Source organism: Schistosoma mansoni, chromosome 4, assembly GCF_000237925.1.
Source record: "Schistosoma mansoni strain Puerto Rico chromosome 4, complete genome".
Taxonomy (NCBI): domain Eukaryota; kingdom Metazoa; phylum Platyhelminthes; class Trematoda; order Strigeidida; family Schistosomatidae; genus Schistosoma; species Schistosoma mansoni.
In genome coordinates, this window is record NC_031498.1 from 10,777,905 (window position 1) to 10,800,186 (window position 22,282).

At 32.1% G+C, this 22,282-nt stretch overlaps 1 protein-coding gene across 1 annotated transcript in view; it reads left to right on the plus strand.

Moving 5' to 3' along the window:
• Window positions 1-817: 817 nt before the first annotated feature.
• Window positions 818-22,282, plus strand: part of Smp_135490 (putative multidrug resistance pump) — a gene marked incomplete at both ends in the record, with an annotated part of 36,097 nt that continues 14,632 nt past the window's right edge. The window contains 7 exons of the mRNA XM_018796803.1: window positions 818-919; window positions 2,140-2,208; window positions 10,017-10,065; window positions 10,125-10,224; window positions 14,725-14,767; window positions 15,732-15,874; window positions 17,463-17,560. Of these exons, the coding sequence (XP_018651909.1) occupies window positions 818-919; window positions 2,140-2,208; window positions 10,017-10,065; window positions 10,125-10,224; window positions 14,725-14,767; window positions 15,732-15,874; window positions 17,463-17,560 (604 nt within the window). The remainder of the gene's footprint in view (window positions 920-2,139; window positions 2,209-10,016; window positions 10,066-10,124; window positions 10,225-14,724; window positions 14,768-15,731; window positions 15,875-17,462; window positions 17,561-22,282) is intronic.

The window sequence follows — 22,282 nt, forward strand, 5'->3', positions numbered from 1 at the left end:
GACGAGTTAATTGTTTATCGATAGATACGATATATATGTCCAGTCTTCTAAGCACTGTGGTCTACTTTAATCGATTACACAATCAAAGGTTAACGTAATACAAGAATCAGTGGAAATCCAATATACATTAAAATAAGAAAGTACTTAGGACAACCAATCACTAACCGGGTCATCACAATAGATCGATTTCGCTGATAATATTATTCACAATGCAATGAAAACTTCGCAATTAAATAACTTGGTTCACAAAAGTAAAACATCATGAAATAAATTCAGTTACGCTGCAGATTTTCTATACCACTTCACCCTAGATATTAGGACGCGGGTTATAAATTTCCATTTTACAATATGAGTTAGTTATAAGACAAATGAGGTTTGATTAATGATGGTAATCTTTAAATAAATCAAAGGGCATATGAAAGATGGGTAAATAGATGAACTGTAAGTATAGATTTATACAAAAAAAGTCTTACATAAAAACGGAATTCACAAAACAACACCAGTAGCTCATCATCGTGTTTGAACACAGACAAATGTATATTAATCAACAGTCATGTTTTCCAATATTTATTTAAGAATTACTTAAAATGTATTTGTTTGAATGTTCTTTAGAGTTTTCTTTTACTAACTAGTGTATACTACTAATAACGTTTTAAAGGAAACGGATGAGTATGTGAACCAGTTCATTAAGAGTATGTACATCATAAGTATGTAAAACAAAATATGAAGTTTACATTAATCTGCATCCCAATCTTATTCGAATTTCAGACACATAAACTGAATTTTATAGTTTTCTTGAAACATTTCTTTTGTTCAGATGATTTCACAACTCTTACGCTTCATTAATCCTTCAATCAGTGTAATGGTCTGTGGACATTTAAGTCGAGAAGAATTAGATGCTTCATCGTTGGCTAATTGTGTAAGTTTGGCCATATTACTTGTTATTTTATTTTGTTTTATAAGTTAAATCTTTCTTTGCCTTATACAAAATATGTATCTTTTCTATAATCTCTAGAATTTCGTTTATTGTTTTTTATTTATTGATTATCATTTTACAACATAATTCATGATTACTCAAACAAAATTAACTACTGTAAGCAAAGATGGATAGTGGCTAGCAGTGGAATCCAGGTCGCGCGTTTCGTCCTATTTACCACTCATCAGCTGGATGTACCTGCATCTCAGAGTTGATATTCACTCCGGGACTCGAACCCAGTACCTTTCTCTTCAAACGCCATCGCGTTATCCACTCAGCTACTGAGTCCTGATAGTCACTTGCTTGTTCAATGAGGTGAAGTTGCAATCCTAAACATCAATGGGAAGATTCAAACAAACAATACTAATTAAATTTAAAATTAACTACTGTTTATATATTTGATTACCTAAAAACAAATGAATAAAGCGAACGGTACTAGCTTCGAGTCCCAGAGTAAACATCAACCCAAGTGTGTAGGTACATACGGCTGACGAGTCCTAAATAGGACAAAACGCGCGTCCTGGATTCCACTGCTAGCCACTATCCATCTTTGCTTATAAATGAATAAAATATTTTCAAATACCAGCTTAAACTCATAAAGATATTAAGAATTTATCATATGATTAATAACTACTAGATTTAAATAAAGAATGTAAATATTTTACAATGGATTTGTACAATTTTTATGAGTAAACATTCCAAGTTCACACAAAATCATGATTCTCTGTTTTAACTTTATAATGAAGTGAAATTAAATAATTGGACATAAATATTTATAAGTAGAAGTTGAAACTGAATCGAATCTGATAGACTTTGTGATTATATGAAAGTTAATAAGGTATGGTTTATTATTATATCAGTTCCATATTGATTAAAAGAAGTATAATTATGTATATGATTGGTTAGTTTTAATTATTTGAATAAACTATAAATCGTGTTATACCACACACACACACACACAATACATTGTTAAAATAGCAATAATAACATAGTTTCCTAAAATCATTTGGACTTTGTATAAGAACAGTGTAGTTTTCAAACTATATCTAGTGAATTAGCATCATTTTATACAGTTTTATTTTTTATAAAAATAAACTTTGCATGTATTTCTTTTATTCTCAAATCATTATTATTTGTTTTTAATTTCTTTTTTATTGTTTCAGATAATCAATATATTTGGTTTAAGCATTGATACAGGATTTTCAAGTGCATGTGATACACTTTTCTCTCAAGTCAGTAGTCATTCTTGATATAAAAAAGACAATATTTCAAGTTTCTAAGAACTATTTTATTTTCATAGTTGAAATCATGAGTCAATTGAAGCTAGACCACCATCGAAAACCTGGAAGCACTGGACGGCCGTTTCGTCCTATTATGGGACTCCTCAGCAGTGCACATCCATGATCCCACACTCGCGAGATTCGAACCCAGGACCTACCAGTCTCGCGCCAGAGTACTTAACCGATAGACCACTTAGCTGGCCGGCGTTCAACGGTGTTAATGTCTAACTTCAACCAATCCACGATGTTTGAGCAACCGTTCACCAATTGTCTTCAGTGAGTTCTCACAACAGACGTGGTTGAACTCCACTGGTCACTGCTCCCCACTAGAACTCCAGGACATATATCTTGAAGTCAGTCACTAGTGAGCATATGATTATAATCAGACGGGGTTTTGCGGAGATTTCAGTATTTTCATAGTTGAAATCAAGTCTGTTGTAGAGATATCAACTGCTTCCAGATTTTCCATGGTGGTCTAGCTTAACTTGACTCATGATTTCAACTATAAAAATGCTGGAATATCCACAAAAACCCCTTCTGAACTATTTTATTTATTCGAAGAACTGAAAATTTTTTTTAAAAATGTTTAGTATGATAATTATTGATCAATCATAGATTGTTTGAAGTCAGACATTAACACGGTTGGATGCCAGCTCAGTGGTTTAAAGATTAAGCGTTCGTATGATAAACCGGTCTTGGCTTCCTGTCCTCTGTGCAGGATCGTGAATATACACTTCTAAGGAGTCCTGCGATAAGACAAAACGCCCATTCAGTGCTTCCGAGTTTTCAGCAGTGGTCTAGTTTAGATTGACTGGGGATTTTAACTGTGAAGATTCTATAATAATCTGGAATAAACTTTGATTTGAGCAAGTTTATTGATGAGTGTTATTTTTCAAATTCACAACGTATAAAATATTAATCGAATGTTTTTATTTCATAATTTACTTTCACACTGTGGAAATGATTAAAATGTATTATTTAATGTGTGTACAACTGTTGAGTCGGCCTCCGGAGAACTCTAACAGAGCCTCCAGAGCCTCATAAAGAGCCCCAACCAATCAGCGATTAATTAGAAGTTGTGTGAAGTTATGTTACTAAAATAACGAGATCCTGATTGGCTGATTAACACACTGCTACTATGTTTAGCAGTATTCTAGAACTTCGGTAAAACTCAAGGTCTCTTAAATCACTATAAAATCCCTGTATTTTCTGTACATAAATGAACCCTGTAGTAAAGTGCTTCCCATACACTTTGTGCCTTTTCTCTGGTCTTCAAGTCGGTGTATAGTTCTAGCTCGGGGGTACGGAACTAGCTCAGGGAAGCGAATATAGCGTTCTAACCGGCCAGACGTAACAACAACCTTGAGCTCTATGGACAATGATTACTTGTCCCATACTTTGACTGAAATGGAAGTCGCAAAAATGAATAAGAAATGTCAGAGATCTGGTAATAGGTCAATATAAACTACGGACGTTTCCTTTGTGTTACTTACTTGGATATGCGTTGAGAATTTTTAATGAGAATCACTTCAACAGTTGTCCATAAAATTTCATTATCATAATGGTTGAAGCTAGAAATTATCAATATTGTTTTCTACACTCCATAGTATAATCTAAATCCTGTTTATTGATATCTTGCTTGATAAATTGGATTATAGTTTTCGATTAATATATTTGTATTTAACCTAAAGACTAAGTAACGATGTTGATAAACATTTGCCAACCGTTACGTTTGTTACTTATCTTTCTATTAAACAGATACCATTGTTTGGATATTATGCATAGGAGTTTTAATTGATTTAAATAACCATTTCTCAGTTTAAGACATTTTGTTTATGACTTCAGTTGAATATACAGTGGTTGGGAACAATCCGTAGGAAGCTGTAAACTTAGACTTATTTCTAGTTCGCATGTTTCGATTTAAAGGTATCTTTAATTTTAAGGAAATGAATGTTATTCATACGACTATCATCTGTCCACAGTCAGAAATAAATCCGAGAAATAATTTAGAAAAAAGGAACATAACAAGAATTATAAACTGAGCCTGTGTAAAAAATGAAGACTGGTTGTAGCCTATTGTTGACTGAAACCAAGTTTCGCTTGATGGATAATTAAATTATAGACTATGTGAAGAAATGTTATGAACAATCTTAAAATTATTGTGTGGAAAGTTAATTAGTCTCAAATAAGGAACTCTTTACCACTACATTCCCTGATCAATGAAATTATATAAGTACGCATTCATGTATAAGAGTTGAGCATAAAACTAGTAACAATCAATGTACTTTGATACATGAGAATAAGTATAGAACAGATGAGAAAATTAAAGATTCATTTATCCTGAGATCAATCTAGCATTTGTAAAGACTACTTTGATTTGTACCTGAAAAACATTTTGTAATCCTTGAAATCTGTGTTTCAATACAGAAACTTCCATTAAAACAAATTTTGGACATTTTTGTTTGGGTTTATAGATTATATTGATCAAAAGACGCCTAAGGTATCTATTTCCGGCTTTTTACTAAGAAAGGTTTCTTTTAGTTTATTTTGTACTGTTTGTTTGGATCTCCCCGTTGATGTTTAGGACTTTAATTGATCAGTCACTTATTGGCATATGTGCATCCTGTGAGGATTGCCTTAGGTCACAAGCGTTATAAGCAAAGATGGATGGTGGCTAGCAATATAATCCAGGCCGCGCAATTTGTCCTATGTGGGACTCGTCAGCTGGATGTACCTGCATCCCAGGTTGTCAGGACCCAGTAGCTAAGTGGATAATGCAATGTAGTTTGAAGCGAAAGGTACTGGGTTTGAATCCTAGAGTGAAAAACAACTCTGTGATGCATATACATCCAGATGACTAGTCCCAAATAAGACGAAACGCACATCCTGGATTCTACTGCTAGCCACTATCCATCTTTGTTTATGAAATTTTCTTTTGCTGCAAAACTGTCTGCGATAAAATTATCATGAGGTCAAGCACATTAAAAGTGAACCAAATCTACCCTTCTCTTATGACAAGCATTTTAATATAGAAGTTAATAAGCTAATGACCTCATGTTTATCTGTTTCAAGGGTTTATTAATGATTCTAATAAGAACAAAATGTATAATAATGATTCTTTTTGAATGGATTTCAGATTTAGGTTTCGGGTCTCAAATGAATGTAGTCTGTCAAGTAGTGTTTCCATCGAAGACGAAAGTTTCTAATCACCATACCTTATATACTGGTCTAAACTTTTCTCAAACTGACATGGTTAATTGGAGTAGAACAAACTATCGACAACGCTTCCAAAAATATTTAACCCAATTCCTTTTTCTGACCACATATTTGTTTATTACACCTCGGTGCCTAGTCATATTTTTACCTTCCAACTAGACTGAGATTGGCACTGATTTGTTAATTTACCCAACGTATGTTGTCAAGCCGTTGACGTATATCAGACAATAAATATGAGTTATTCTGCGTTTGAGACAAATGAAAATGTATTAATTATCTGTTTGATGTGATTTCTATGTTTCCATTTATATGTTATTGACGTTGCATTTCACCATTGAATTCAAACTCGTAATACTAACGTAATCTATGCGTACAGTCCTCTGCACATTTTACATTACATTACAAGATCACATAATTAAATTATATGATCCATTCGGCATTGTAACGAAATGAAAATTGTATATTAAATTTGAAATTAATAACAGTTTACAGGTGAATATTTTATTTCATTATGGAGTAAACATGGTAAAATTATATGTAAATATGATTGCACGGTCCAAGAAAATGCCATTGTGCGAAAGAAAACTTTTTTACTGAAACGTCTTGGATGCTGTAGGTAAAAGACATATCTATTATGATTTTCACTTGTTGTCGATTAGGTTAATTTGTTTTCATGCAAACTTATAATTATGATCACGATAAACTCGTAGTTACTATTAGTAAGCTTTCCAATTTTGTCCAATTCATTCACATTTACAGTGTATTCACCATTGTTATTTCATAAAACACAATTTCGACATTATACTTGTTTCATCTGTGCAACAGCTGACAAATGAACAGTATTAAATGCTTTCTATTTTTATCTCATTTATGCGTCTGGTGGGTTAGTTGACATTATTTAAATCATATTCGAGTTTATTGTTGGCAGGATAACTAAAACATGACTACACATAACTGAAAAACAACTAAGTCCTGTGGATACATGAGTGATGATAGTAAACACTACTGTCCAAGTATCATGCCTTTAAATCTTTTTTATTTAAGTCTAGAAATGATTATCATTATTTTATTTAGAGTTTATTATTGTTGTTATTGTTATTATTAGCTTTATTCAATATTATATTTTTTGGTACAATATTGAATTCTCAACACAAAGTACTTCAACAAGTTTCCGTTTCTTACTTCTTCATCCTTCCAGACGGTAAATATTGAGTGATCGACAGTTAGAAGTTAGCAGCCCAGTCAACTGACATTTGAATAATGTACATTCTTCTCGCTGCGTATTGTCAGCAACCACGATATCTCTGATTAGGCCTTCTGTAACCTTTACAGCGAAAGGTTTTACACTTTTCAAGGGCGCACCTGAATAGGTTGTGCGATTAATAGCCATAATGATGTATTGAAACAATCGAAATTAGGTAACTTGTTGAAATATTTAAATGACAGGAACAGGTAGCCCAGATGTTTAAACAGGCCGCTAATTAGATCCATCTAATAACATTCATTAATAAGTCTGTAAATCCTTAAAACCTTCTTGTTATTATTATTTAATAAAATTACACCAAGCTAGAATTTTCAAGATCTAAATATTTTAATCATATAGCAATATACCCTACGATATAACCTGATAATAGTTGTAAACATTGTATTTGAAATAATCTCTTGTCTAAACACGTTCAAATGTTTCTTTTGAGTAGTGTAAGACTATAAAACGTGATGGATCAAATGAACTCTTTGGACAGGTTAATAATGTATATAACTCCAATTCATCTTAAATAATATTATAGTATATTATCCTGCTATTCCCTATCACTGCATAGGTCTATATGAATAATTTCATTATATATACTATTACTTTGTTAGTAAGTAAAACAATTATTATGTCCGTATTCCATTTATTCCCTTAATTCTTAATTACAGTAATATACTAGTTTATACATTTTATATTTCGAATTTTTTGGGACTTCCCATCAAATGACTTTCATTCTCGCTATACGCAGAATTAGCTGTTGAACATGTTTAGATAAGCGTTCAGCACTAACTTGCTTTAAGCCGTATAGATTGTCGGTAATTGACATTTTCATTATTGAGTAGTTAGTCCAGTAGCATAGAAGTTAAATACCATTAATTGTATAGATTCATAATTAATCAAAGTTGGTTACATCAAGAATTCATTTTTTCAAAGAGATGAGCCAACTGAAACAACTGTTTATAAACGTACGATTAGAGCCATGCAATGAAAATGTGACACTATTCATGGAGCTTACTCAATCAAATTGCAGTAAAAAAGGATGGGTATTAGTGACTACATAATTGGCCTGGATCATATAGTATGAAAGTCAGGTCGAATCAGCCAAATGACACAAATATATTAAACGTTAGGGTTAAAAATGAACTCTTTAGTTTAAATGCCACTTTAATTATGAAATAATAAGTGAACAGAAGTATGACCAAGATTGCTGGATGTAACACATTTACTGAACACTGAGAACGTCATTGATAATTTTAGCACACAAATCATGTATTAATGTTTAATTTTTGATTACACGTAGAGGATATAATGGATACAGTGATATTCCACCTTCAGCCTACCCAAATTCACTCCTCAGTTTTTAAGAGTTGAAAGTTTTCTGTGCTAGTCTGTATTGATCATCATTTTGGTAAATACATATTTTAACGGGAAATCACAAACTAGTCGGACTTAATATTTTATTATCTACAATAGTCAACTATTTTATTTCGTGTAAAGACAGTAGTTTTATAGTGGACAAGAACTAGGGCGGGGCAAACCAATTTAATGCGAAATCATATAATAGCTTAGGAAAATATGTTAATCATACATTAGATAAATCATTTGCACATGTTCTCAGTGTTGTCTTTTACATACTTCATTATTCCTCTAATTCTGTTGTTCTTTCGATTGCTCTCACATTTCCTAACTGTTCTTTTGATTTCAATCTTCTGCTGCCAGGCATTCCATTTCCGACTAGTGCTACATACTACTAATATCTTGATGCGTGGCAAGAATGATAATGATTGGTTGTTTTGCTGAGTTAGACATGTAGATAGTGTGACAGGTGTTATATGTGTTATATATTCCCCTATCCTTATTATTTATAATTATTGTTGATTGACTGTTCTTGTTGTTGGATTGTATCGGATTTTGGTGTGGAAATATATTGACGTTATAGTCAGGCTAATCTCGTGTTCTTGATTTGAGTTGTGTTGAAGTCCTGTAGAATAGACACTGGGAGGGAATCTAGTGTAGATATTCGTCTAAGGCAAATTAACATCCCGCATACGTGTAAAAAGTGAAAGGACTGTTATAACAAGAAACCCTAGCGTTATAACAAGTATCCTAACTTTATAACATATCTGTCAGCATAAGTACCATGCATCACAGTATCATATAGTTTGGTATATATATATATATATATATATATATATATATATATAGTGAACTTTTCAAACCAATAGTCAATTAAAGGTTTCACAAACTTTTCTTCAAATGATAACTTTAGTTGAACCGATAGAAATAAACGTAAAAAAAAACTAAAATTTTGTTTATTGGCAAAAATTGTTCAGTAGGGGTAAAGATTAAACTATCTTACTAATGATCTTCCAGTTTTTTTGACAAGTTAGTAGACTTCTAGTATGACAACGGGTATTGTTTGATCGATATTTGGAGATTTAATAATATTCATAAAAACACGTATTTCTTCTTCAATCTAACGAAATCACAAAATAATTTTAATAATTTTTTATTATTCCGACACAAATTGAGTGTGTAATATTTATTCTTGATGACTGATTTAAAAAGGATAAAGTGTTTAAATTATCAATATTGATAATCAGTTGAAAACTATTAAGTTATGGAGTTGTAATGATCTAAGCTTACTACGGATGTTCAGAGGCAGAGACTAGTATATTTTTGGTTGGATTATGTATTTTATTGATAAATCCTTATTTACGATGCTAAGGGTAGGTTTAAGGAGAGAACAAACTGTTTTTGAATACACAAAGGGGGTTTGAATTTTCGTATGGCTAAGGCTTCAATAAACCTTAGTATACGACCTTTTACACTTTCATACAACACAACAGAAGCCGAGTTAAGATCAATCTGATGACCTGTTTCGACTGTATGTTCGGCAATAGAGGATGATGGATGTTTATCTTCTACTCTTATTGGGTCATTCGATTCTATTTGTTTTTGCGACCATTTAGGTACATGTTCACCCACCCTAATTTTCAGATCACGATTGCTCCTCCTTATGTATGTGTGACCACATACATAATATTAGCTTATTAACCGGAGTGATTATGTGTCAAATTTTTTCACATTATTTTATTATTATTATTATCCTTGTCTATTCTTACCCCCCATTTCCAGTCTAGTTGACCTTTTATTTTTATATATAAATGTTCTTTACAAGTATATGTGTGACCAGATATTAATTTAATCTGAAAAGAACTTTTTATATTCGCTTCAGACATATATATATGTGAAACTATGTTACCAAAGTTTCCATTTTTCCAATATTTAGGCATATGGAAGTCGCAATCGCAAACTTATGGGGACACTACTACAACGAGGTAATTTCGAAAAAATCTGCACAAATATTGACCTTAAAATGGATTCTTATTTTATACAGCTTTATGCGTTGTATGTCTAATGTACATGACATTGGTATGTATACATTTGAATATTGAAACAGTATTATTATTACTTGGTCAAAATCCTTTAATTGCATCGTGAGTCTGTATTTATTTGATTATTTTGTATTACCGTGAATATTAAAATGAATAAATAGTGTTGAATGTTCAATCAATAGTTTTAATAGATTAACTCCTTGCACAGCTTCTATATAATTAACACTGCATTTGCGAATAAAACCGTAATTGATAAGTTTAGTAATCGGTAATCGAATTTCCTACTATCTCAATATATGACGTTATTATTATAAGTTTTGCCAGAATAGTTTCAAGCTTTGTATATGTATGATTTAAAAGAAGTCTTTATAGTTGTTGATCTATACAGTCAAAGGGGTTTGTGCCTCTCCAGATTTATGTTCAGGTATATTCAGTTATTTTATACAACTTTTCCTATTTTTAAACTTGAATAAAGAAAGAGATCATATATCGTATCGAAGTCACATGAATTCCTTTATATCCTGGATTCTCCTCAACCTAAAACCATAGTACTAATCATTAGGACAAGCCTACATACTTTATATTAGAAACGCCTAGAATTAACTGAGTTAAAGTGTATTGAAAGAACAATATTATAAGACTACAATAAAGAATAATTAAAATTATTCAGACGTCCACTTGTACAATTTGGCAAGCCCATTATCTCATAGCAGAACACTATCCGTCTTGTTTGAGCAAACGAAAGATGAGATTGATTTAGGGTTCTATTCTCTCTCACTTGGTGGACGCGGGTCTTACAGCGGACTTGAATAAAGCTTTTAAGGTTATATACCACATCCCATCACACGGATTACGAGTTCGTCTTTTGAGTATTACTGAAGCTATCGGAACCGATGTTCTTATACCTAACCTTTGCATTCAAAAGGACTTTGTACAACCCTTCTTACTACCTTGGCCATAGGTATAGAAGTGAGTTTTTAGCTCAACTTTCTTTAAAAGATTTCCTTTAAAAATATTCAAACAATTTCCTAGTTTCTTCCACTTTTGAATATTATATATTCTCTTCATTCGTCCTTTGATTCTAACGTAACTACTGTAGTACTGATCTTTCATCAAAATATTTTGCTAGTTCTTTTTATAATATAATACAATGTAGCAACCATTTGATGTTTCGAATCCTTACTCTGATTATTATAATCCTCTTTCTACCAATTACTAAATATTATTTTGTAATCATTGCGTCATTATATAATTATTACGTAACGCAGCTACTCGGTGAGCATTATTTCATTGTTGTAAATCATATATATTAGTGTAGAGCCATGATGAGAAATTAATCGAAGAGAGATTTCTTCACTCGATTCATTCTTCTTATGGAATATGTTCTGAGATATGAACACTATCCCTCCTTGCTTTGGCACGTACATTTAAACTGATAAACACAATTTGAGCTAACATTATGTAGGTAATCGTCCACATTTAATTGTTACATTGAGCATTAGGTTTGATATAGACACACCAACTCGGTCGCTAGATAAGTTCCTTTAGATATTGCACCTAGTCTAAAATCAATCCTTTCAGCTATTCCATCACCTTTGAAGACAAGTTTTAAGAAGAGAGGCTTTTTCTCAACTGTAGGATATTCCATTTCCATTTGTCTAGTGGCTCAGCGTTTACATAGGGATTTTCGTGCATAACCGTTCTCACGTAAGCAGAGTTCAACTATGAATAATTCCATCTTAATTCTATCCTCAGAGCATAATCTACGTACACGATTGAATAGAGTTCTAACCGAAACTCTTTTGTAGTTTATCGGACAGGAGCTATGTAAGTTTAAGTATATCCCACCCCAGGTGTCTTTTCGACAAATATATCTTTCTAACCGGCTATTTGAATTACACTGAATACCAAGATCTAGGAAATGAAACATGTTGTTATGTTCACCTTTCATTTTAAATCTAATGATGGGGTGTACTTTGTCGAAAATTTCCGGTATAAAAATCACTACATGAAACGAATGTATCGTCCGCATAACTGACGTACTACGTTGTGTTATTAATTTTAGATTTCATAACTGTTTGTTCTAGGGTATCTATCAGGATTGGGCCCAGCTGACTGCCCATAGCCGCTTCATCAACTTGACGGTACAGGACATTGTTGAATGGAAATTGAACGTCTTTAGCGCACATCAATATTAATTGCTTGAATTCGTCTTTCTGTAAGGGAAGTGGTTTAGCACGTTGACATATAATTTGTGTGGTTTCTTCTGGTTTGATTGTGGTGAATAGTGGTGATATATCAAGTGAAACCATGATTCGTCAAAAATATCAACAATTTTTAGCATATGAGTAAATTGAAAAGTGTCTTTTAAACCATGGGTAGAAAACAGAGTGAATAGATTCTAATTGATTCGTTAACTATCTAGCGTGTTTGTGAGATGAAGAATTGATCATCGTTAGAATAGCTCTAACGAGAACATCACGTTTGTGTATTTTTGGCATTCCATATACGTAAGGCAATCTGGATCACTTAGATTTCAGTGCATTATATGTTTAGGTATTAATTGAATTTCTCCTCAAAAGTTCTTTTAACTTCTTTGTGATATGTCTTTCTGTTATTTTTTTGGTCAATCAACTAGGAAACTAGCAGAATCATCTATAATCGTCTTAACTTTGTTGACTTAGTCTTCTTTATCCATTAGAACTACAGTGGAGCCTTTATCAGGATCGAGAATGACGGTTTTTTATTATGCATTAAGTTTTTCAAGGCCGTTTGATGTTCTATAGATAAAACTGTCGATTGTGATATTTGAAATGTCATGTAGTGATTGCTAACACTAAGGAATCGAGCTTTTAGCCAAATTTGTTTTTCTTCACCGATTGTTTTCAATCTCGACAACTGTTGGTACAGGTTCTCAAACTGGGTTGCCGTATCAGTTCTGTCATTGGAACATGAAATTTAAATGCGAGTAGTAGTGACTCAGTCTCGATTAGACCCAAGTTACTGCTTGACATGTTTTAAATGATTTTTTCAGGATTTTCCGGAGCAGCCTCAAATGATTGTTCTTTGACAAAAGTCTTCAATAATGTCATGTCACAATTTCTACATACTTCTGTCTGAACTTCTTGAAGGAAACTGATTAGCTGCATTTTACATATGGTATTATGTTCCTTGAAAACTTAGTTTATTCTAGATGCTTCTGATATAAAGTATGTAAATTTGTCTTGATGATTAATACTGTAGTTTTAGGTTGTAAGCATCTGAAGAGGATCCACGAAATAAATTCATTCATTTTTGTATTGTTTGTCCTAGATCCCACTGCTAGCTAACATCGATCTCTGTTTAAAATGATTTCATGTTATTCTGATACGACATTTGTTCTTTCTTTATTCAAGTGTATTAAGTTATATTAAATGTAATGGGTTATTCAGCACTGTAAAGTACATTCCATTAATTTCATCTACAGAGTGCTTAGTACTTCGTGTAGATAAACTCTGTCGTATATGATATCTGTTCCTCAGTCATACAGTTGGATCTGAATGTACGTGTATCACATAATCTAGTGTCGTCCTATAGACAAATTCATCTAGAACAGTTTTGATTCATGATAGTACATTTATTAATGAGCAGTAGGATTATGGAGCAATCCAGAGAGTAAAATCAGACCTTTGTAAATTTGCATTAGTAAAACTGAGAAAAGCTCTACTATTCTTATAATTTACTGAAACTGTAGAACTAGTGTCCACCACTATGGAAAATATACATTTTGTGTTAAAACGCATTGAAGTTGTAATCCTGTCATTCTAGGAGTTATTGTTTTTTTCTTATTAAACAATTATTTATTTCTGACTTGCCTTTCAAAATTAAAATCAATTTTCAGAATGTGTAATACAAAAGACATTTGTACAGATTTTTGAAGAGGAATTTCATTTCAAGTTATCATGAACTGAAAACCTTTGAAAATTATGAAACTTGGGACAATTCCCCTACAGTTACTTAGAGCTACATAAAAGTGTTTGAGGACAATCCGATAAGAAGTGGAATGTAAAACCTTAATATTCCGTAGAAGACACGGTATATTTAGACCATTGTATCGGGTTTCATGAGTACGACTTTTTAATCTTGGTCGATTTAGGATACATACCATCCCATTTTTAATAAATAATAGTTTCACGCTCAGTTACACCGAACGCTTGAAGGAAGTTTCGGAATTTTGAATGGGAAGCTGTAACTTGTGAAGTAAATTAAAGCTGAAATTCAAGCGGTAATTAAATGATATGTGATAAGGATAGTATCAACTTGCAAATAAACTGAAAATGTGAGCTAGTTGGTATCGATGAAATGGTTTTCGGTTTGATCCTATTAGTAATCTTTGACGCTTACAGCCTAAGTGTTCAAAACTAATACAAAATAAATGTGTTTTATGGTTCCCAACAGTTTTAAGATCATGAGGTACCGTCAAAAAACTCTTATCCTGAATACCAAGAAATATTATTCGTCAGTTTATAAAGCACTTCATAAAAGTAGAGGATACTAGTTATGAAATCTACAAATAAATATTTATATATACCTATGTAATGTTTTCTATTGCACTTCATTTAGCCTTACATCAGAATATATTGCATACTTTTTGCCTGGTCTTGGGGTGAGTAATGTAAAATAAAAAGCAATTGATCCTTACTATTTTATTATCGTATAAATTGACTTAATGCTTTTGCATTTTGAAGTATCCAGTTTATTACTTGGTTATCACAACAAATTTTTATTTGGACGACATTTTAGAATTCCCTTATGCGTATAACATTTATAAAATATTGACTAATCAATATGAACCACAGTTTTTCTGAATAAAATACAGTCTTTAATGACCTGGAACAATTTGTCAGTATAATATGTAGAAAACTTTGTGTTTGTTTGTAAAAGAACATCTTGAAAATAAAATTGTTTAGGGTCATGTAAGTAACCATTAAACCATTGAAAGTATTGATCTTGTCGTCAGATCTTCATGAAACATGATCAAAACTTGCTTCAAATACGAATTTGTGTCTTTTGTAATGTGATTACTTCAAACTGTATACTTTAGTTGTAATACCTTTTAATAGTTTCTAATTAATTTTCACCACTGGACGAATTATTAGACGTAATTGATTCGCTGAACATATTTACTTACGTTACTTGAGTCTCGAGTATTTATTCGTATTTTTCCTATTAATGTATTCAAATGGTAGCTTAAAGTTTTGTTTATTATTTATCGGGTCATATAACCCCAGTTATACCTTTGAGTAATCATTAGTGATCTCTAAAAATTAGTTTTATCGCCCAAAATTGGGATCGGTTACCATAACTAACTAACTTAATTAAAAATTATTCACACTGCTTCAACAAAAGTGTTGTTTAGATCCTGATAAAGACTATAGTTTAGTACTTTTATAATCTTGTATCTTGTTAAAAATCAATTGCATGGTGATATACAACTTTAGGTGGTGTTTAAATGACTCAAATATTTTCAAAGTCACCTATATGAATATACCACGCATTTTTAACTTGATCATAATTTGCTAATTTATTGTTGAACTAATTTCCTGTATCTGTTTCTTTGTGTTTTTCAGTTTGATTTTTTATTTTTAACATTTGCACGATATTTACAATCACAAAATATTATTCAACCTATGGTATATTCAACATTTACAGGGACAGTTTTTAATATTTTAGCACAGTATTATTTTGTTGTTCGATTAAACTATGGACTGCGGTAGGTTTTCATTGAATTCTAAAAAATCTATTAAACTGATATTTATGTTATATAATCTTTTGTAAATATCAGTTGTGCTTGTGTATTAATGAATACTTGCAGTCAATCCTGCATTAGGAGTTACCTATTTGAGCCTGATAAGTGTTTTTAGAGACATTTCTTTGATTTTAAGTGAACAACATGATTATTCCGAATTTCGACTCTTTAGTTATAGCCTTCTAAAAAACAATCTACCAAATGCTCAATTTATTTGAAATTATCAAGTCAGACCTTGGTAATGATACCTTCTAAAAGACTATTATATGAATTTGTCATATTGACAAATTACTAAAGTGGAGTATATACGGTAGCATTATTATGTTGAATGATCAGAGGATGATTATTCATTTAGATGTGAATACGTTGAAAGTAAATTTCAAATGAATTTATTTGCTTGTCTTTATTTGATCACTCAGCTAATTTTAATGTTTTTTGGTGTGTAGTAGTTCACTGTTCACTCAGTGATTAATATGTCAGCTGAAAGAAAGAATGTTACTGGAGCTCATTTATTTCTGTACTGTTGAACAATAGCATAGTCGTTAAGGCACATAGACTTACACTATTTGGTTGAGTGTCATAACACTGATATCCTTCTTTCCATTTAAAATAGTTGTTTGGTGTAGCTTGATTTCAGTTAAGTAACCTATACTTAAGAAGTAATCCTATATTTACATTGCAACAATTATTCTAAAACAAAGTGTAATCTGTGTGTACTTTTATTTAGGAAAGTATGAAATAAACAAAACTATAACTAAAATGACCAGGTTAAATGTAAATGAATGATATCTCTAAGTTACTTAAGGGAATGAGAGAAACACTTGTAGTACATATTATATAGAAGAGTGATTGGATTATAAACTGCAACAAAAATTGACTTTGATATGCTTATGAGAATCATGAAACAGCTTTTTCGTGAAATAATACAGCATTCATCTCTTGAAACAAGGCCGGTTATGATTTGCTATAATTTCTGGATCGTAAAAGGTTGGGTGCTATACAGAAAATAATTAAGGCACACATATGCAGAGCTCTGTGTCAATAAACAATGAAACTATGTAGTTGGTAAATGTTTTGTATTCATCACTACTGATTTCACTTCACTTGAGGTTTGGAATTAATACAAATCATTGAGATATTTTGTTAAGTATACAAATGGAATTCTATCTCTCCCATCAGCTTCATGTGAGAAATGTCTTCAGAGACTATCTTTTATCACCACCAGCTCGTTAGTGTATTTGATTAAACCACTTGTATTTTTGGCAGGGGAAGTTAAATTTAAATTTTGAAAAAGATTAAAAATGTTTCGTGAGCAAATGCGTTTTAATTTTTTAATCTTTTGAATGCTTATTGAACCAGGTAAAAAAAGGCTTCATTGGAAGTTTTCAATAAGTTATATTTGTTCTACTTACTGTTTAATAGTAGAGGTTATCTTCTTTATATCTATGCTCGTCAAACAATTATATTCAGAATATATTCCATTTGCTTTTCATTATTTAAAACGATAAATATTGGCGTAAGTGATAATAATTAGACTTATTCTATGTTCTAGCGCTTCAGCTGTCTGCCTTTCCTTATCGTTTGGTTGCATGTTTCTTTGCGAATTGGGATATATATTAGCTTCCAAAGTTTATAAGGAAACATGGAATGGTAAGTGATAAAGTCATCCTTTTCAATAACCAAAGTATACTTTATACAATGTCATTATTAGTCCACTGAGATCGTTTTAATTTTCATTTATGTGGTTGTAGATCATTTAAGTAAGTGACGAAGGAGTATTACACACTAAAAATCTGGTTACAGTTAAAAGTAAAAACAATTTGACGCTATTAAGATTTATACTAAAAGTCATGTTAGTTCTTGAGTAATATCAGAGTCTGAAATGAGGGGTATTTGAAATAAAGATGAATTTGTATAGAAATCATGTGCCGCAATCTTCTGAGAGTTACCATGGTACATTATGTTTTGAATGATAAAAGGGTAGACACTATGGACGGTGTCATTTATTTTCGTGAAATCATTCATCAGCCGTCTATCAAAGTTCAATGTAAAACTTGAAATATATATCCACTCTCGTATTTGACTTATTTAACTCCGTTATTCACCAACGCGGATTAAGTCGTGTATTACATATGAGGATATGCAGGATGTATATTTTGACAACGATCATTCATACGATCTCATTGGAGTTAGATCATTTCTCAACAAAACTGGTGAGCCAGCCGACGACAAACCTAACGCAGCAGCCTACGTTGATAAAGAAACTTCTGTACACAATACTTTCGACAAACAAACTCACCGAAGCCTGTGCAGCATGACATGGACATACTCAAGTCGTATTATCTTATCGATACTTTGTCCTCAATTCAACTCTGCTCACTGACCCACCCGGCGGATTGTTTCATTATGATTCAAATAATCTTCATAGTCTCATTAACAAACTCATTTCACATTATCACCTATATATATATATATATATATATATATATATAGCTATTAGTATGTCATAGTTTATAAAAAATTATGTCATAGTTTATAAAAAATAACCGATCTTCTATCTAACATAACCAAACTAATGACGATTTCATTAAAAAATGTTAAACACCTGATTCTAGTAACTAGATAGTGAACTAAAAGTGAGTAATACACAACAGTAATGAAATTTCTAAAAAACAGGCATATACAGAGAATGTTGTCGAAATATTTTGTGAACAAATATGAACACTCGTCCACTGAGTCTTGATAGCAACTTGCTTGTACGATGGAGTGAAGTTTAATTTCATTTAGTATTGTTTGTTTGAATCTTCCCATCGATTTGTTAGGACTGCAACTGGTCAGTCTCTAATTTTCTATCAGCACTCAGTGGCCGAGTGGATAACGCTATGGCGTTTGAAGCGAAAGTTACTGGGTTCGAGCCCCAGAGTGAACATCAACCCTGAAATGCAGGTACATCCAGCTAACGAGTCCCAAATAGGACGAAACGCGCGTCCTGGATTCCATTGTTAGCCATTATCCATCTTTGCTTACAATCCTTGTGAATTAAGGCTATATTGAGGCAATACTCATAGTATGCACATATGCCAATTAGAGACTGACCGGTTGCAGTCCTAACACATCGATTGGAAGATTCAAACAAACAATACTAAATGAAATTAGATATGAACAGTTTTTTAAAATATTACGTGGTATAATGGATATCTGACATCAAAGAAGTATTTGTTCCAAATCAGTATGTACACTTGAATATTGAGGCGATCAATCGATCAGAAATGATACTCGAATTATGAAGTAAAAGAAATGCAGAAGACTTGATAAATTGACACAAATATGAAATGGAAAGAGGTGAAAATGGAATAGCATATGTATTTTATGTACACCTATTAGTATATAATGTGGATGTTTTATGGCAAAACGAACACTATGATTTTAGCAATGTTTTACGGTTAATGGTGAGAACTGTGCAAGTTGAATGAAACTATTGAAAATATGAATACTGTCAGAAATTCTTTATAAATTAAGTTCATATAAACCAATCTTACGGTCTACAAAATATAGACTTTAATTTCACAGTGTCACCATAAATATCATCTTAAGTTTAGGTTCACTTGTATCGATGTCTAATGAATCGAAATTTTATATAATTTCTTTATAACTTTCAACAGTAAACAAAAACTACATAATTTGACATTTCAATGATCTAAACTGGATACAATACATGACAATATATGAAATCCTATCATATTGGTACATGAAAGTGATAAACAGTTATCATGTGTCATAAGGAATGCTTTAACATGCAAAAAATCTACCTAGATAAATCAAGCAAACAACATAGTCAGTTTGGTGATACCGATGATTGATAAATGAAAAAATATTTTGAAACAAAAATCATATGACTTGCTTACCAATCTCTGTTCACTAATAATAATTCTAAGGTACTGTGTTCATTTAAGTGCTATGAAATAATGAGTGAATTCATTATTGATTAGTTACGAAAAAAGAGATTCATTCATTTGTTAATTTTAAAATTGAATACAGTTGAACAATCAACGTTAAGAACATTAAGATTGAATGTTTAAATAGGCTCCATAAAGTAAATAGATATTTTTGTCAGAATGACTCAAGTACTAATTCGATGCTGTGCTTACCAAAAGTGCCTGAAACTATACTGATTTAAACATTTATCCTCTTATCAGATGAACGAAAACAAGTTAGATAAACATTCAAATACAGAGTTAAATATTTTCAGCATATTGATTATAAAAATCCAACTATTCTATTTATCAGAAGGGGATTTGTGGAGATTTCACTATATTTCAAAGTTGAAACCATGAGTCAATTGAAGCTAGACCACCATCGAAAACCTGGAAGCACTGGACGGCCGTTTCGTCCTATTATGGGACTCCTCAGTAGTGCGCACCCACGATCCCGCACTCGCGAGATTCGAACCCAGGACCTACCAGTTACGAGCCAGAGCCCTTAACCGATAGACCACTGAGCTGGCCGGCATCCAACGGTGTTAATGTCTAACTTCAACTGATCCACGAATTATGAGCGACACTTCACCAATTGCCTTCAGTTAGTTGTTATCTCACAACAGGCGTGGTTGAACTGTTATTCTATTTATAGTTATGTGGTTTTCTTAAAGAGATAAGTGTATGAATAAGACTTTATTCCATGTGATGTTTTGAATGAAATTTGTCATGTACTTATATAAGAGATATTTATAACCATTTTTCGCTGAAGAAAACAAAATTACTGACTTCAAAATTAAGCAGTCTATACGTTTCTGAAGATGTACAGTAATATTTTAGTTTTGTGAAAATAAAACTCATGATTAACCTGTATTATCCTTGTTTACCCATGATTCATAAAAATTTGATAGATGATAAGGTCTATAAAGTGATTCGTGATTGGCACAGTAATCCTTCGTCGCAAAAATTTAGATATGTGAGATAGATCGATTGAAGTTAGACATTAACACCGTTAGATGGCGGCTCGGTGGTCTAGTGTTTAAATGTTAGCGGGCGAGACCGAAGGTTCTAGGTTTGAGTTCTGCGTGCGGGATCGTGGATGCGTACTGCTGAGGAGTCCCATGCTAAGACAAAACGGCCGTTCAGTGCTTCCAGGTTTTTAGTGGTGGTCTGACTGACATAAACTCGTAAATTCAACCATTGAAATGTAAGATGAAGAAAAACCGTAAAAACCATTCATGTAACTTCTTACAAATAAAAATGTAGAAAAGTTACTAAAAATCTTTATTATACTAAATGTACTAGTACATGGAGTCTGTGAGTCCCCTCACAAAGAATCACCTCTGACCTTATAGTTACTAAATCATATTAACATATTCTAAAGTAATTATAAATGCTCCTTTTTTGTTCTCTTTACTTTTAGTGGTTTTTCGGCCGAAAATTTTATTCGTATAATGTATTTCCGTAATCATGTATAGATTGAATGAAATATTACTACAAATTGTCAAATATCTTATAGGAAATTTTAAACTTCGAAATACTGACAGATTAATGTATAGCTTTTAACTTTTCAAGATTGTTGTTACTGACAAACATTTAAATTTTATCAATATGGCGTGACTATGGTTCTCCACTTATATTAATCCATAGTAAAAACTATCGGCCAGTTTGACCAATTTCTCAAAACTCTCAACATAACAGTCATTCTATGATCAAAAGTGTGTGGCTTTACAATAGATTTCTGAGGTTCTAGCGAAAGTTTGTGACTGGTAGATATCCAACAAATCAAGAGTCATTCAGAAATTCGTCTGTGGGATTACTCGACTGTCATGCTAAGCTGTTAATCTGTAAAAGTTTGAAATATGATACACTATGTTCTGACTCAATTATTCAGAAGCGACTCACCTGAAGGGTGCTGGTCCCCATCGTTGACAGGATCATTAGTTTTTACAATTAAGGAGACCCAAACTTAGATGAGGTAGCTGTTTAATGACAGGTTTTACTGATTACTTTGGTGGGTTCTGTGGCTGGCTTTCTAAATTCATCCTTAAGACCTCGAGTAATGTGAAACAAAACTCTAGAAGACAAGAGAAAACACTTAATGTCCTATTCAAAAGTGGTTCAATTTTTCGGGATTTCACTCAACTTATTATATGCTTCAGTAACTCCATAAAAAGCTGAGAAATAATTTATATTCATCATTTAATTTTCTTAATAACCACCGTTGAAAACCATTTAGCTATCGAGAAATTCACAGCCATATTAAGATCCTTTATTTGGATAATTCGAACTGAGTAGTTCTTAACATCGATTAATAAACAAATTGCTACGTGAACATATGTCACTAATGTCAGACTGATCAATTTTCCCATTGGTGTAATTTTCTCTTTCAATGCAG